The following is a 15968-nucleotide window of genomic DNA, read 5'->3' as shown; positions in this document are numbered from 1 at the left end:
TCCCTGACGAAGCACGTCTGGCAGAGGAAAGCCCTATCTGAACCTCCCACAGCACTCCGTGTCGCTACGCCACGTGCAGGACAGGCAGGTCTCTGCCGACAACCAAACGAACAACTCAAACTACCTCCCGAATAGGAGGTACCTCCCCGCCCCATCGGACCTCTACTGAGGACCCTGAGAAATGACTAAGAAGATAGCAACCTGGTTTCTGCCCTCCAGGATCTTCTAACTCACAGAGATTAGGCAAGCATATGCCAACTGATAAAAAGCAATGGGAGATACAGAACAGGATTACTGAGAATCTATACTATATATGCACTCAGAAGTCAGAAGAGAGGCTCCTTTGTATGAAACGACATTGGATCTTAGCAATAGGCTTATTTTGGATGAGTGTAAAGAAGGGCATTCTCGGTGGCCGGAGCAATAGGATTAGGACAGCAAAAGGCACGGGCAGAAGGGCCTAACATTCACCACATCCCACTCATGTTAGGACGTGGGCTCAGTGCCTTGTATGTGTTATTTCATTTGATCCTACAATAATCCTGCAGAGCAGACAGCATCATTGCCAATTTCGTAAGTGAGGAGGCTGAGGTTCGAAGGGATTAAGGAATGGGCCCAGGTTACGCAGGATTAGGTGGCAGAGCTGGGGTTTGAAAAAGGCAGCCTGGGATTTGAAACACACAGCCTGTTTCTGTTGCCCCATGCTGCCTCCCCTAGAGCAACACACGTAAGTATCACTGGGCATTTTCTTCAGGAAGGGGGACCCTCCGCATCGATGAATAATTCAAGTTGTAGAGCAATAAACACAATGTGTAATCTGTATATTGCTCAGCACAAGATGGTTGGTCCTGAGTGCAAGTCTGTCCATCTAGAAAGAGAAGCGAGAAGGCTCTTCACTGAGATGACAATGGTGTGGGGAGAAATGATTAGGGAGGGCGGCCCTAGACCCGAGGAGTCTCTCCAGACTCACGGAAAGCACAAGGAAGGGACACAGACTAGAGTGTGGATTAGTATCACCCACTCCAGCCTACTTCAGTTACAAAGGAAGAGAAATAACCCAACTGAACACAGACTGGTTGTAAGGAACACCCCTCTTCAGAGGTGATACGAGAGGAAACGATGGCGGGAAACATACTTGCTCTCGTTGGCACATCGGATCTTGCAGCCTTCCTTGGGAATCACCAAGCCCAGGTGCATCCGGAGCCGGCAGTTGGTGGGGCCCGTGTGCGGCCACACGTGGGTTCCCGGGTGCATGACGGAATACTTGATCTGCGCAGAAAAAGTAACACACCGGTCATCCATGCATCGAGGGGTGGAGGAAATGCTACATTAAAGTGACCGCAGAAAATCACTTGGGAAAGTAATTACTTCTTCCAAGAAGGAATTACTTGGGAAGACTGAGAATGTATATTCTCGTCTAGTTTCTTTGTGAAGGAACTGAAGATAAGGACTCTCATTTTCCACGAAGCGATAAACACTGAACATCTTCCACCCTCAGCTCTGCCATCGACCACACGGAATGGCGTTTTGTTAAAGAGAGAAGAAAAAAAGAGGCCTTTGTTTGGCCCAAAGCAATAACTGTCGCTTTATAAACATTAGCATTCCTTTATTCCTAATAACTGTGTTCTTCGGGTCACCAAAGACACGCTAGGTACTACCTGTCCTCTTCGGCATCCTGTTGTCTCGGGGAATTTATCGAGTAGAGAACAGGTTTTAGGAGCTCCTTTACAGGCATTTTCATTTTTTCTTCCTAGAAGAAGAAATGGTACAACCATCGTTAGAAACAAATCACAGTAAAATTTTAGCTCATCCTGTTTTGCCCATGGGCAATCTGTATCGTCACCCTCACTGGGAATGAGGAGGCTGAGCAAACACAAGAAGACAAAGCATAAAGTGTCTTCCACCAGCAGACGAGCAGGGCAATGACCAGAAATCTCCACTCAGCGTTGGACGACTTGACTAAGGATGTCTAATGGACAAGGGGAGTGCCGAATCCTATTTTTCTCCTGGTGACAGGCAGAATAATGCCCCCCTCCCAAGGGTGTCCATGTTGCAAGCAGGAACCTATGAATATGTTATGTTACATGGCAAGGGGAATAAAAGTTGCAGAAGACATTGAGATTTCTAATCAGCCGACCTGAAAATAAAGAGATTGTCCTGGATAAAGTGGATGGGTGTCATGTCATCAAAGAATCCTTCAATGTGGAAGAGGGAGGCAGGATAGTGTCTGAGTGATACAGAAGGAGAAAGACTTGACTGGCCACTGCTGGCTTTGAGGATGGACAGCAACCTCAAGTCAAGGAATGTGGGTAGACTCCAGGAGCTGGAGCCTCCAGAGGGAATATGGCCCTGAGGACACTCTGATTTTAGCCCAGGGAGACCACTGTAGACCTCCAGACCTGTGAAGATAATACATTTGTGTCATTTGAAAGCCACTAAATTTGTGGTAATTTGTTACAGCAGTCACAGGAGACTCCCTCAGGAAAAAACCAGCTTATGTTTCTAACCTAAAAATGCATTCCTAGGACTATAGCAAAGAGTTACCTGAACATTTTTCATGGGAATTCAATGTCATTTTCATTGTACAGATCATTCTTCATACGTTGATAAAGAAGAGGATGTAAATGAAGAGGGGAAGGCGTCTCTGAGAGATGATGTTTTTCTATAAGTGACAGTGTCAGGAGCACAGATTTTGGGACATAGTCTTAAGCATCCTGAACTGTATAAATTTCTTCACCATCGACAAAATAACTGTGTTTTAGAAAAGACGTGCTCAGAAATGTACACGGCATTATTTGCTCTCATGGAGAAAAATGGATTTTTTTTTTTTTTTTTTACAGATAGAAAAACTGTAATTCCCTATTCAAGAGTCCTACAAGGGACTGCTACATCTAAAAGCTGAGTTTAACTTTATTTAATTTTTAGTTGTGTCCCAGGATAATCATATACCAAGAATAAAATGAGTTACAAGGAATGCAACTTAAAGATATTCTCCTTGGGGTGCCTGGGTGGCTCAGTTGGTTAAACATCTGACTCTTGATTTTTGCTCAGGTCATGATCTTACAGTTCTGTGAGTTCGAGCCCCACATTGGGCTCTGTGCTGACAGTGTGGAGCCTGACTGGGATTCTATCTCCCTCTCTCTGCCCCGCCCCTGCTCTCTCTCTCTCTCTCTCAAATAAATAAACTTAAGAAAAAAGTGTTTTCTTCAAATGGACCCCAATGTTCTAGAAAACAATGTCTATATGTACAGTAGCTTTTCCTAAGTAATCTTTTTGCCCCTTGAGTAAAGTATTAGTTGTTATTTTTAGTGATTAATGGAGTTGAATGATAAATGGCAGTTTGACCAAACAGATTCCTGTATCATGTCATCATAAAGCATTTTTAAGCCTAGCTTCCCATGACTTCCCATATGCAGGATCTGGGGCTGGCCTGGTAGAAAGCCCCGATTCTGGGTTCTGTGCTGTGCAGGCAGCAGTTAAGTGAAGTCTGGAGGCTTCAGGAACAGCCAGAAGTGGCTGGACTTTCCATGGGCGCGGTAGTGAGGACTGAGCAGGTGCCCCGTAGAGAACAGGTGTGTTGGACCTTAATGAAGCGTAACCTAATGGATTGGGTTTCACTAGGACTGCCACTTGGTCAGGGCTACATTTGAACATCTTTAGCCTTGGAAGACACATAAATCTTTTCTAGTCTGTAAACACATATTCTCCATGTAGTAGATGCTTGGCATTCGTGGATTTCCATCGGCAGCTTTAAGTATTCGCACGTGATGGTGAGGATTTAGGAATGCAACCACAGTTCCATGGTGCTCACGGTGGGCCAGGAACCACCTGGCATACTTAAAAGGACTCACCTGATGCCTACAACTCCTGGCGAGGGAGGTGCCGTCAGAGCTGTGTTTTAGAGAAGAGGAACTGAGGCACAGAGAGGTGACACAGCAGGAATTCAGCCAAACTGGACCCAGAGTCCTTCTTAACCATGGCCCAAGTAATCATGACCTAAGACCGCCCCTCCCTTACTGTTATTATTATATAACATACGGTTATTAGGTAATAAGAAAGTAGTGCCACTCTCACTTAGTGGATAATTGTGTACCAGATCTTTCGAGAGCACTCACTGATTCTAGTAACAACCCCATACTTGAGGCACGGTTCTCATTGTCCTTTTTCGGATGAGGATCTGAGGCTCAGAGATTCAGGAACATGTTTGCATCACGCAACTAACGAATGGTGCAGCCAGGCCTCCAGTTTGGGGTTGCTGGTCTCCAAAACCTCTGCTTTCGGCATAACTTACAACTCGGTCACATCACGGGTTAGAAAGCAGCTGTGAAAAGCAGCTCCCTCCGCTGAGGAGAAGACTGTCCAGCGGCGGGATTCAGTGTGGCCTTACTGCTGTCTGATTACTTCTCACCGAGTTGAAACTAACTCTGAAGAAGCGATGGACTTGGGAGAAGATGGCCCTAGAAGGAGTTTTATCAATGCAGATTTGGAAGAATCAGCTGGATATTTCATTTACATGTGAAAATACGTTATAAGAAATATTCACGGAGGTGGGATGTTTAAAGGTCTTGGGTTTTGTCTTTCTTAAGTTTCAAGGCTCTGCTGGGATAACAACAGGTTCGTCTTGCACGACGAATCTGACCAACTGTCAGCGGCTCCCTAGAACACCGTGTTGAGAAGGACTCAGAGCTTCAGCTCGAGCTCAACCAGAAAGGCTACTGAGACTGGTTAGCACTGTCTCCTGTGGGCTCGAGAAGAAAAAGTGCACAAATATGGTGTATTTGCCAACTACATATTTTACTGTTCACTGCTGGTGATGATTGATAAGTACGAGCAAAAGAAACATTCCATGACATTCACTTAGCAATCTGAAAACACACTTTTAGGGGAAAAAAACCCCATTATCAGGCCACAAAAAACCTTAACAAAACTTCCTAAAAGAGGAACCACGTGACTTCTATTCTCTTAGGACGCACACACACACAAATACAATTAGAAACTAATTTCTGTGTAATTAACTGCAACTAATTGGAAAACACATACTTATGATATCTACTGCCCCGCCCCCCCCCCCCCCCCCTCCAATACACACACAGGTCAACTATTTTGAGTCAAAATGGAAATCAAGCTAGAAATGCAGTCACTCTCTGGAAATAATACAAGTGAAAAATATCATATATTACAGCTTAAGGAATACATTTTGTCACAATTAAATTTTTTTGAATGCGAAAATTTAAGTCAAAATATTGCCTCCAACCAAATCTTGTCACCATTATTTTTTTCTTGCTTGCCTAAAACGTTTGTTTGTTTGTTTATTTATTTATTTATTTATTTATTTATTTATTTATTTATTATTTTTTAAGTAGGCTCCACACCCAACGTGGGGCTTGAACTCACAATCCTGAGACCAAGAGTTGCATGCTCCAGTGACTGAACGAGCCTGGCACCCCGCTTGATAACTTCAATCTGCCTATAATGCCCTGCCGATTTCAACTTTATCAAAGCACCTGTTTATAGCAGAGACTGTGGTTCTGGAAATTACTGCCAGGAGGCCTGCTGTAGTGAAGCACTGTTCTAGGAGGGCATAAGGACGCTGGTGCAGAAGCATATTAATGCCACCGAGGCATCAGATGAACTGGTGAATGCTTAAGGCCAACGCGATTCACGCATTCTAGTGAGTTGCCAGCAGACAGATTTAGCATGTTGTTCACATAGTGACCCTGTCACTCCCTTAAAAAAAACCTTGTTGGCAAGAAAGCTGACAGTCTCTAACAATCATGTGATCTCTCTTCTGAGAGACTGTCTTTGAAAATGTTACTGAAGTAGCTCTTCTCTTCTGTGCAAACCATTCCGAGAGCACAAGGGAGGAAAATGTGCTTACTCGTCCTCCAGAGTAAGCCCCACCGCCTGTCCTCTCGATTTATTTGGTGCAGCGGACTCTTCACCACGGATCTGTTTCTGGATGGCTGTTAACCCAGGTTGACTTGATTTCTCAAGAAGAGAATTGGAAAGAGCCTTACACATAAAATCCAATGCTCCTCATTTACAGGACAGATTGATATATTCACTCACTGAGCACACACATATTGGAGTCCCGTGCATGTGCCTGAGCCCGGGTTCAGCCCAAGGAATGTTCGGTGGAATGTGAACCACTTCCTATTCTTGAGGAGCACAGACACTAGTCATTATCTCCTGTCACTCTGTCACACCTGTCACTCTGGACTGTTATCATCTCCGACCCATGGTGACTCCATCTTGGCGTGCGACATCATCTCCGTGCTACAGAGCAAATGAGGCTCAGGATAGGTCCTTTCTAAGATAGTAATTAGCACATGGTACACTTTCAATTGAGCCTACACAACAGGGCTAGTCTTTGTAACATATTTTTTAAAAATGTTTATTGATGTTGCAGAGAGAGATAGTGAGCAGCAGAGGAGCAGAGAGAGAAGGTCTGGGACAGGGGATCCGAAGCAGCCTCTGTGCTGACAGCAGAGAGCCTGATGTGGGGGCTCGAACTCATGAACCATGAGATCATGAGCTGAACCGAAGTCAGAGGCTTAACATACGAAACCACCCAGGTGCCCCTGTAACATGTCATTTAATGGGAAAGACCAGATGAATCAAAATACTATTTATATATTTATCCAAATACACATGTGAACACACACACACACACACACACACACACACACACACACACACACACCAGTAAATGTTCACATGTAGTTTAAAGAAACAATGATGGGTTTAGATAACGTATTTTTTCATCTAGAAGTCAGGAGCTCACCTTGCTGCCACAGCGTAAACTGACTCCAGTCGCCTTTCTCCCTCAGGTTTTCATCCTCAGGCAGGAAGAGGCCTTTGGCTTTGTCCATCACTGCAAGGCCTTCATCGCGGATTAACTTCCAGTTTCTTTCTAAGGACTAGAAGGAAGGTTCTGGTGTCACTGGACCGAAAACATCCCTGGGAGTCATTATAATGACTCTCAGCTTTTTGTTTGTTTATCTGATTCACACAGTAACGAAATTTGTGCTCTCAACTACTTGCTTATTTCAATTTCCTCTGGGACTTCCTGTCAAGGGCTTAAAAGAAGCCCTATCATTTTTGAGAACTGAATGCCTTTGCAGCATAAAAATTTCAATAACCCCTCAGACAACAGTCCCCTCCAAAACGTAAGTGTCTTGTTTTGTTTTTTTAAGATCGGAAGCAAACAAGACCATTGCCCTTGCCGATCCTGGCACGTGTGACCCTGCATGTCACACCCCGGCGTCCAAAGTAGGTTGCAAATCACAGAGTTCATCTTCCAACAGAGGTCCTCGGGAAGATGCCATTCAACACGGTGAACGTTAATCACATTTTAAAGACATTGGAAACGTGTCCACTGGGACTTGTGATGAATTACAGAGTGAACAGCAAAACAAAGCAAATAAATGCCCTCGTGTTTACAATTCAGCCAGCAAACCTATTTCTTTGACTTCTTATTTATAAGGGTGGTTAGCCCTGGCCAGAAAGTGGGCTTAGGACCAGCACAGCCTGGAGTGGCCAGGCAGATGCTGGCAGACCGGCGGAAGGAGCATTCTGGAGCTCTCGCCTCCTGGTAATCCTCACTACCATGCTGCGATGTTGACGAGGGCAGGACAGAGGGCAAAGTAGGCCGGAGTGAGCAGGTGGACTGGCAAACGAGAACTACCCTCAGAAGAAAGAACAAAACCTGCTTTCCTACTGTACAATGAGACTAATTGTACAGCTAAACCAGGATTTTGAAATGTTAACAATGCCCAACATTTCTAGGTTAAAAGGGAGGTGGATGGAATAGTTGAATATATGGGTACATGGACAGAGGGGAACACGGTACCTGATTTCAACAAGGATCAGGGCTCAAGAGCATGGAACCGGAACTAGTAAGTTACAAACAAAGAGAAAAATTTTGGCACACAAAAAATGGAAACAACAGTTAGTGCTCCCCGAAAAGGGATTAAGGTACCTTGTAAAACATGGTTCTCTATCTTTTGCATCAATCAAGCCAAACTGGTTGGCCGATTCTTGGACAGAGCAAGGCATGAGATAATGTGTGAAGTGTTTTTACCAACCTGTGCTTTATGAATTCATGATTCAATGTAGGAAGAAAGATAAGGAATCAGGAAGGCTGCATAGGCAGCGGGCCCTGAGAGACGGGTGCCCTCAGAGATTTGTATGAAAACATGGCGTGAACTTCGGCCAAACACTTGTTATATCACATGACATTAAGATATTCTAGGGCAAGACCCAGATTTTTAGATTACTGATTTTCTACTTTTTTTCCCCCTCCATTTCTTTGAGTCCACTGGCTTATTTCTTTTTTAAATGTCAGCTTTGTTGAGGTATGACTGACACATAAAATTGTAGGATACTTAAAAGCGTACATTGTGGTGATCTGATGTAAAAATACATTGTGAAAGGATTTCTTCCACCTGGTTAATCAACACATTCATCACCTCACAAATTTATCTTTTAAATTTTTTTTTTTTTTCAACGTTTATTTATTTTTGGGACAGAGAGAGACAGAGCATGAACGGGGGAGGGGCAGAGAGAGAGGGAGACACAGAATTGGAAACAGGCTCCAGGCTCTGAGCCATCAGCCCAGAGCCTGACGCGGGGCTCGAACTCACGGGCTGCGAGATCGTGACCTGGCTGAAGTCGGACGCTTAACCGACTGCGCCACCCAGGCGCCCCACAAATTTATCTTTTATTTTTTAACTTTTAAATTTTTTGCTGAGAACACTTAAGTTCTACTCTCTTAACACATTTTAATTAGACAATACAGTGTAATCAACTACAGTCACCATGTTAATTAGATCCTCAGACCTTATTCATCTTATGGATGAAAGTTGATACCCTTTACCAATGTCTCCCTATTTCCTTCACGTCCCCCCCACCCCCCGCCCCACGCCACCCTAGCCCCTGGCAACCACTTTTCTACTCTCCTTGTCTAGGAGTTTGACTTTTTCTTTTTTAAAATTTAGGTCCCACATGTAAGTGATACCCTACATTATTTGTCTTTCTCTGTCTGGCTTATCTCACTTAGCATAATGCCCTCAAGGTTCATCCATGTTGTTGCAAATGGCAGGATTTCCTTCCTTCTTACGCTGAATAATATTCCAGTGTGTGTGTGTACATGTGTGTTTATGTGTACATATATCACATCTTCTTTATCCATCCGTTGATGGACACTGTGGTTGTTTCTCTGTTTTGGTTATTGTGGATAATGGTGCAACGAACATGAGAATGCAAAAATCTCTTCAATATCTCACTTTGGATATATACCCAGAAGTAGGATGGCCAGGTCATATGGTGGTTCTATTTTTAATTTTTTGAGGAACCTCCATATTGTTTTCCACGGTGGCTACACCAATTTACCCATTTTATGCTGCTATTTCTGTGAGACCCACCTATTGATTTGTGTCAAAATCCAAAGCTGTAGCTACCATCACACTGATTCACGCTGGTGCTGTTCATCAATAATTCCAATGCTACTTCATTCCAAGTAGGTGATTCATAAATAGCAAGTCAAAGACAGAATTCCAATAAAAAGATACTCAAAAGCCCTCACTTTGGCATGATGGTCGTTTTCAAGAATCCCAAGATTATGGAAAAGAAAAAAAAATGCTCCCCATATATTCACATCTTAAATGGACCAATCGCCAACTCTCCTTGTGGCTATCGGAATTTGTTCAAGTTGATGGATAATTCGGTTAGACTTGTGTTAAACTAGCACGCATATGAGGGGAGAATGACCTTTCTAACACATGAAATTACTTTTCAGATGAGGTTACGGGAGCCTTACGCAGCAGGCTCTTCCCTTTTTCCCTCCTGGTATTTTAGAAGTTTCCTTCATTTCTTCTGAATGCTGATGTTAGGGAAATCTTTGCAAACAGCTTACCTTTAGTTACTAAAACAGGGCCCTGAAGCCCTAAGGAGAATGTTAAAGGGAAAGCATCACTACACACAACTATTTTTTATTTATTTTTTATTTTTGTACTAAATAAAAATGTTAAAATTTTACTTACAATCAGGCTGCCTTTTACCAAGGTAATGAGTGTACTTGTTTTTTTGTTTTTTTCAACTTTGGAAAGATACGGCACGGTCTCTTTTATCGGTGTCAGGGAGAAATTAGGGATGGGACGTGGGAATTTTATTTTTAGGCATAAATCAAGGAACCACATTGTATAAAATTCACATGATTACAGGGAACTAAACACCAAACCTAATTACGCAGTGTGTGTGTGTGTGTGTGTGTGTGTGTGTGTGTGTATGACAAAGAGAGAGAGAGAGAAAGGATATGAAGTTCTCTATAGCAATACCACTCAGATGTCCAACAGGGACTTGAAGGCTCACACAGACCAGGCCATGCCCACCTTTTTAAAGGACTCATCTAAAATATTACTTCTTTGACCCTAAATACACCCATTTCATAAAACCGAGAAAAGACACTGACAGGGTTGATACTTGCGTTGGTTGCCGGGAAGATAACAGCTTGGAATTCACGTTCCTTCTTGTGGCAACAGAGACTAGACAGCACAGAGATCGGATTGTTGTTACAACGCTACATGGCTTCATAAACCCATCATGGGCACGTGACTTTTGCTAAACCTCACTCACATTTGGCAGTCAAGTCATCTCGACGTGGCGTCCCCAGCTTCGAGCCTCATTAATCCCAGGACACGCTTACAGTTCTCCTGTTTCTCCTGAATCCAACCCCCACCCCCAAGCAGTTCAGGGCATGGTCCTCACGTCCCAGATATTCTGCTCATTCACCTGGATGGTATGCTTTTCTCTTCAACATCAAATTAGGTTAGGTCCATTTTTATTTTTATTTATTTTTAAAATTTTATGAAAACATTTTGCTTTAATGTTTATTTATTTTTGAGAGAGAGATAGAGCGTGAGCAGGGGAGAGGCAGGGGGAGGGAGACACAATCTGCAGCAGGCTCCAGGCTCTGAGCTGTCAGCACAGACCGAGAGATCATAACCTGAGCTGAAGTTGGATGCTTAACCGACTGAGCCACCCAGGTGCCTCAGATGAAGTCCATTTTTAAAGTCTTTTCCCAAAACAGATTTCTTGTGCAAAGTCTTTAAAGAAGCAAACTAAAGCCAAACTGATTCTTCTAGTTAAATAATTAAATTTCTCTCCATATTTTTATTCTTAAAAACACACATTTGGGGGGCACCTGGGTGGCTCAGTCAGTTAAATGTCTTGAGTTTGGCTCAGGTCATGATCTCATGGTTCGTGGGTTCGAGTTCCACGTGGGGCTCTTTGTTGTCAGCATAGAGTCTGCTTCAGATCCTCTGTCCCCCCCTCTCTCTCTGCTCTTCCCCTACTTGCACTCTCTGTCTCTTAAAAATAAATAAACATTAAAAAAAATTAAAAGAACAAAATTAAACATTTTTAAAAGTCAAACAGTACTACGGCTCTTACAATAAAAGCAACAGTCTCTCACTCAATTCTTCCCCCATCCTGAGTCCAACCCCAGTTAATTCCTTTGAACGCTTCTATTAGGAAAAGTAACAAGTTAACAATCCGATGTCTTCTTTTCCCTCTTCTCCATCTTGCAATACAGTTAATTTCACGAGTCTTCCGTACATCTGCGTAAATTCACCTTAAGGTTTTATACTGTTATCACAATGAAGGGATCATTCACCCCTGAGTACTACTGTAGTGACTACACTTCATTCCACATTTTTCCCCCTTTCCTTTGGCTTCATTCTGTAATGCACTTAGAGAATTCTATAGCACTAAAAGGGTGATAGAAAATCTCTTGATACCATTCTACCCTTTGCCAAACACATCATATAAGCCACTCCTTTCTTCCTCTCTTTTTCTGAGGATAACGGTGCAGTAGCCATCGGCCTTGCTTTGATCTGGACTGGCTGTTGTCTGGGCCTGCAGGGAACTTCGTCTGGCTCCTGCCAGGTACTGGCCTTCCTAATTATTGCATTCTAGCTGTTCCCAAGAACGCAGGGTACGGCGCAGGTAAAACTAAACTTCTGAAAATATCTGAAGCTATATTTACATCTGATTGAAGGCGGGGCAGTGCCCCGAATTCTAGGCAGTAAATACTTTCTCCTGAGAATTCTGAAAGCAATGCTACATTATATTATAATTTGGTGTTGCCGTTGGGAAATCTGAACTTTTAGGTGCCTTTTTTTTGTTTTGGTCCCTCAGAAAACTTTAAAGGAAGTCAGTACAGAATGGTAGGTATAGAGCTAGACTGCCTGCTTTGGAAATCTGACTCTCCCACTTACCAGCCATGTGATATTGAGCAATTTACTTGTCCACCGTGCCTTGAGAGTGAAATATTCCTACTTCCCTCCAGAGTCTCTAAATTAAATGTGCTGAAAGTATCATTGCCTAAGTACAGCAATGATAATGAGGATCTTAAAATCTTCTCTTTGTTTCCAGCTTCTGGAAATTTCCTGGAACTATGCCTTAGTGTAAGTGCTGGTCACTTACCTGTCCCTTCAATATGGAAACTCACATTTTTCAGTTGTATTTCTTTAATAATTTCTTCTCCATTCCTTCCCTATTCTTCCTGGAACTTCTTTGGTTTGTTAAATTGAGCTTCTAGTTTTCCTAACTTCCCTGTTTTCCTTTTTTTAAAAAAAAAAGTTTTTTTACTGTTTATTTTTGAGACAGAGAGACAGAGCACCAGCCGGGGAGGGGCAGGCAGAGAGGGAGAATCTGAAGCAGGCTCCAGGCTCTGAGCTGTCAGCACAGAGCGCGACGCGGGGCTTGAACTCACACACCGAGAGATCATAACCTGAGCTGAAGTTGGACGCTTACCTGACTGAGCCACGCAGCCGCCCCTAACTTCCCTATTTTCAATTTGTTTTTTGTTTTCCCTGCTGGGAGATTTTCTTGACTTAGCTTCCAGTACTGTTATGAAATTCCTACTTTTGCAAATCATATTCCGTACATTTCTGAGACAGCACTATTTGGGTCTTGTTTCCTTCTCACAGCATCCTACCTATTCTTTTTTTTAGTCCCTCACAGCTCTGAGGGTCTTACAGATATTATTTGTGTTGGCATCTGCTTCCGGCGTTTTCCGTGTCCCCTGAGCTACAGCACTCCTTCTGTTTTGTTCTTTATCTTCTTTCACACTGGGTGTCCTGCAGGAACTGAGACAATGATCGGGAGGTGTGAAAGGGGAGGGTCTAGGGTTGGCAGGCCTCAGGCTGGGTGGGTGGTTGGGGGCATCATCAAGCCAGTTTTTTTCACTGAGCATCTGAAACGAAGGCAGAGAGAGGCCTGTTCTTGGAGGCCATGCAATTGCTGTAGTAGCAGCTATCTTCGATTCCTTCTCTTTGGAAGCCCCTCTGCCATCACTTGGGTTTCACCTTTCTTGGGCTCGCCAAGTCAGATACTTCTCTCTTACATTTTCAGAAGACAAACAAAAAAAACATGCTGACGCTGTTCATCTGTTATTGTCTCTCTCCTGCTTTTTTTTTTAAAGTCATTTTTAAAAAATTATTTTATTATCATTTAAGAGATTTCATGTGGGAAGTATTAAATGTATCGCTCAGTTCTGCGTAATCTTTCTTCACTCATATATTCTACAGACCTCTAAATGTGGATTGTTATTTATTTACCTTCTTTTCTCATAGGCTAGAAGGGACTTGTGATACATAATCTGACCTTCCAGTAAAACTCAGAAACAAAATCTTATTAGCCTGCAAAACCCTTTATTAGTCCCCGAATGCCTCTTCAAAACCTCACCAAACTCAAAGTGATGACGTTTCACAGGACAGAGACAGGCAGTAGAAAGAAGAAAAAAATCTCTCGACATCATATTTCACATTTTAAATCCAACTCTGCTACTCCATATATTGATTGATTGTCACCCTAATTTCTTTTCACCTCTTGGGTGGTGAACGCCCAATTCCACGATGCGGTCAGATGATGACAGAATCGATTATGATGCTTGAAGTCTGACATAAGATCACTTTAATTTCGTCTTAATCAAGCAGCATTCACCTAACTGAGCTTTAAATATTTTTTTCTATGTAGGAAAATAGAACTGCTCAGAGAAATGTTTTTGCTAAGGCAGTAAGTAAACACTGCAGATTGCTAAGTAAGGAGACTTTCTTCACTAATGGTATTAGCTTGCGTAGGCTGCCATAGCATATAAATACCGCAGACCGGGTGAGTTAAACAATAGAAAGCTATTGTGTCACAGTTCTGGAGGCTGGAAGTCCAGGGTCAAGGTGTCACAGGGTTGGTTTCTTTTGCACTCTCTCTCCCTGGCTTGTAGAAGGCCATCTTCTAGCTGTGTCCTTACCTGGTTTTTCATCTATGTGTGCCCACATCCCTCTACATGTCCAAATTTCCCATTCTTGTAAGGACGCTAGGCATACTGGATTACAGCCCACCCCAATGGCTTCATTTTAACTTAACTACCTCTTTAATGACCCTGTCTCTAAATACAGTCCCATTCTGAGATACTGGGGATCAGGGCTTGAATTTGGGGGAACACCGTCAACACAGAACGTGAATGTACATCCAAGTTAGAACTACTTCCAACTAAGAGAGCAAATAACAGATGGAAGGGGATGAGGAATAAACTCACATCAACATGGAAAACTACATTTATAGGAACGAAATAAAACACAGTCATGAAAAAGGCAGGAAAAGCAACGCTTTCAACGTGTGGACAAAACTTGACACGAGAACTCTTAGAGCTCAGAGTAACATAAAAAAGATTAGGTAGGTAACGGTATGATTAGCTGTTAGGGAAGAGGGAAGTGGCAAAACGCAGAGAGAGGCAACTGAGAAGTCCCAGAGATATGTACGTACCTTGTAAGGTTCTGACTCTAAATTCAGAGATGGCATGTGCCCAATGACTATGCTAGGCAGAGTTTGTACATTGTTAACAACAGGACCTTAGAACAATATGTACCGAATGTTATCTAATTGGCTATGAACATGTTATAGTTAATCATTTGGGGAATTGCATATCTAATTTTTGGGGAGATAAAATTCAGCTTGAGTCCTAGCCCAAACATGTCTATACGTTACACCATGATCATGAAACAACGGGTAGCATATCCTAGATAAGACATGAGTAGTGGACTTTGCCTTAGAGAGAACAGCCCAGGGTGGAGGGCATCTCTCTGAGCACTGAGCTGAAGTTACGCAATCGCAGCAAATGGCACAGTGAGTATAATGTTCTCACAGCAAACTGCCTTTACGAGAATTTTAATAAAATCTCTGGGGAAATTAGTAGCGTTTAAAAAAGCAATCTCTTGCTGGAACGAATGCATTTTAATCAGATTTCCTATTTTTCAAGTTTGAACAGAAAGATAAAAGGAAGTATCTGACATTTCTTATTGTGGCAATAAATGAGGACCAACTGAATGAGAAAAGCAAAGGCTATTTATTCACAGCATGCCATAGCAAGGGAGTCGGCCACCATCACTTGTTGTGGAGGAGAAGCAGGAAAGCTTAAAGGTAAAAAAAAGCGTAGGCTGCTGGAAGGTAACTAGAAGTGGGCATCCGATGTGATTGGTTAGGAGGGCATTTTTGGTTTTCTTGGGTTGGTTCTAAGCTGGAGGCAGGGATAAACATTAAGGCGGCTGTCAGTTATTAATCAAGTCCTGGCCATTTGGGGCCAATTGTTACAGAAGTTATTCTTTAGACTCCTGGATTGTCACTAGAGATTGTTATCTGGCTACTCTGGCTTCCTGCAAGTCTGATTTACAGCAGGCTGGCTTCCTGGGTTATTTATTACAGAAAAGGGAGTGGTTTCCTAGGCAGTTTGCTGCAGGTTGTGGGTCAAGGTTCTAGTTTTACGTATGGTCTGGATGCCGTCTGTACATTCAGTCGCTCATTATCCTTACTGAAGAAAAACGGCAAGATGAGGCACCCATCACGGGGCAAGAGAAAAGTCTTGGAGAATGGGATTTGGCTCTTTCTAGAAAGTGGCTGAGAAAGGGTGT

General features: G+C 43.0%; 1 protein-coding gene across 1 annotated transcript in view; it reads right to left on the bottom strand.

Annotated features, from left to right (window-relative positions):
- The window catches only part of ASPH (aspartate beta-hydroxylase), a 224123-nt gene that overhangs the window by 13018 nt on the left and 195137 nt on the right, over positions 1-15968 (bottom strand). Inside the window, exons 22-24 of the mRNA XM_045455143.1 lie at positions 6785-6920; positions 1659-1750; positions 1136-1269 (exon numbers count right to left, since the gene is read on the bottom strand). Coding sequence (XP_045311099.1) covers positions 1136-1269; positions 1659-1750; positions 6785-6920 — 362 coding nt within the window. The remainder of the gene's footprint in view (positions 1-1135; positions 1270-1658; positions 1751-6784; positions 6921-15968) is intronic.

This window comes from Leopardus geoffroyi, chromosome C3 (genome assembly GCF_018350155.1).
Source record: "Leopardus geoffroyi isolate Oge1 chromosome C3, O.geoffroyi_Oge1_pat1.0, whole genome shotgun sequence".
Taxonomy (NCBI): Eukaryota; Metazoa; Chordata; class Mammalia; order Carnivora; family Felidae; genus Leopardus; species Leopardus geoffroyi.
The sequence above is the reverse complement of the archived record's forward strand: the minus strand, read 5'-3'. Positions and strand labels throughout refer to the sequence as shown.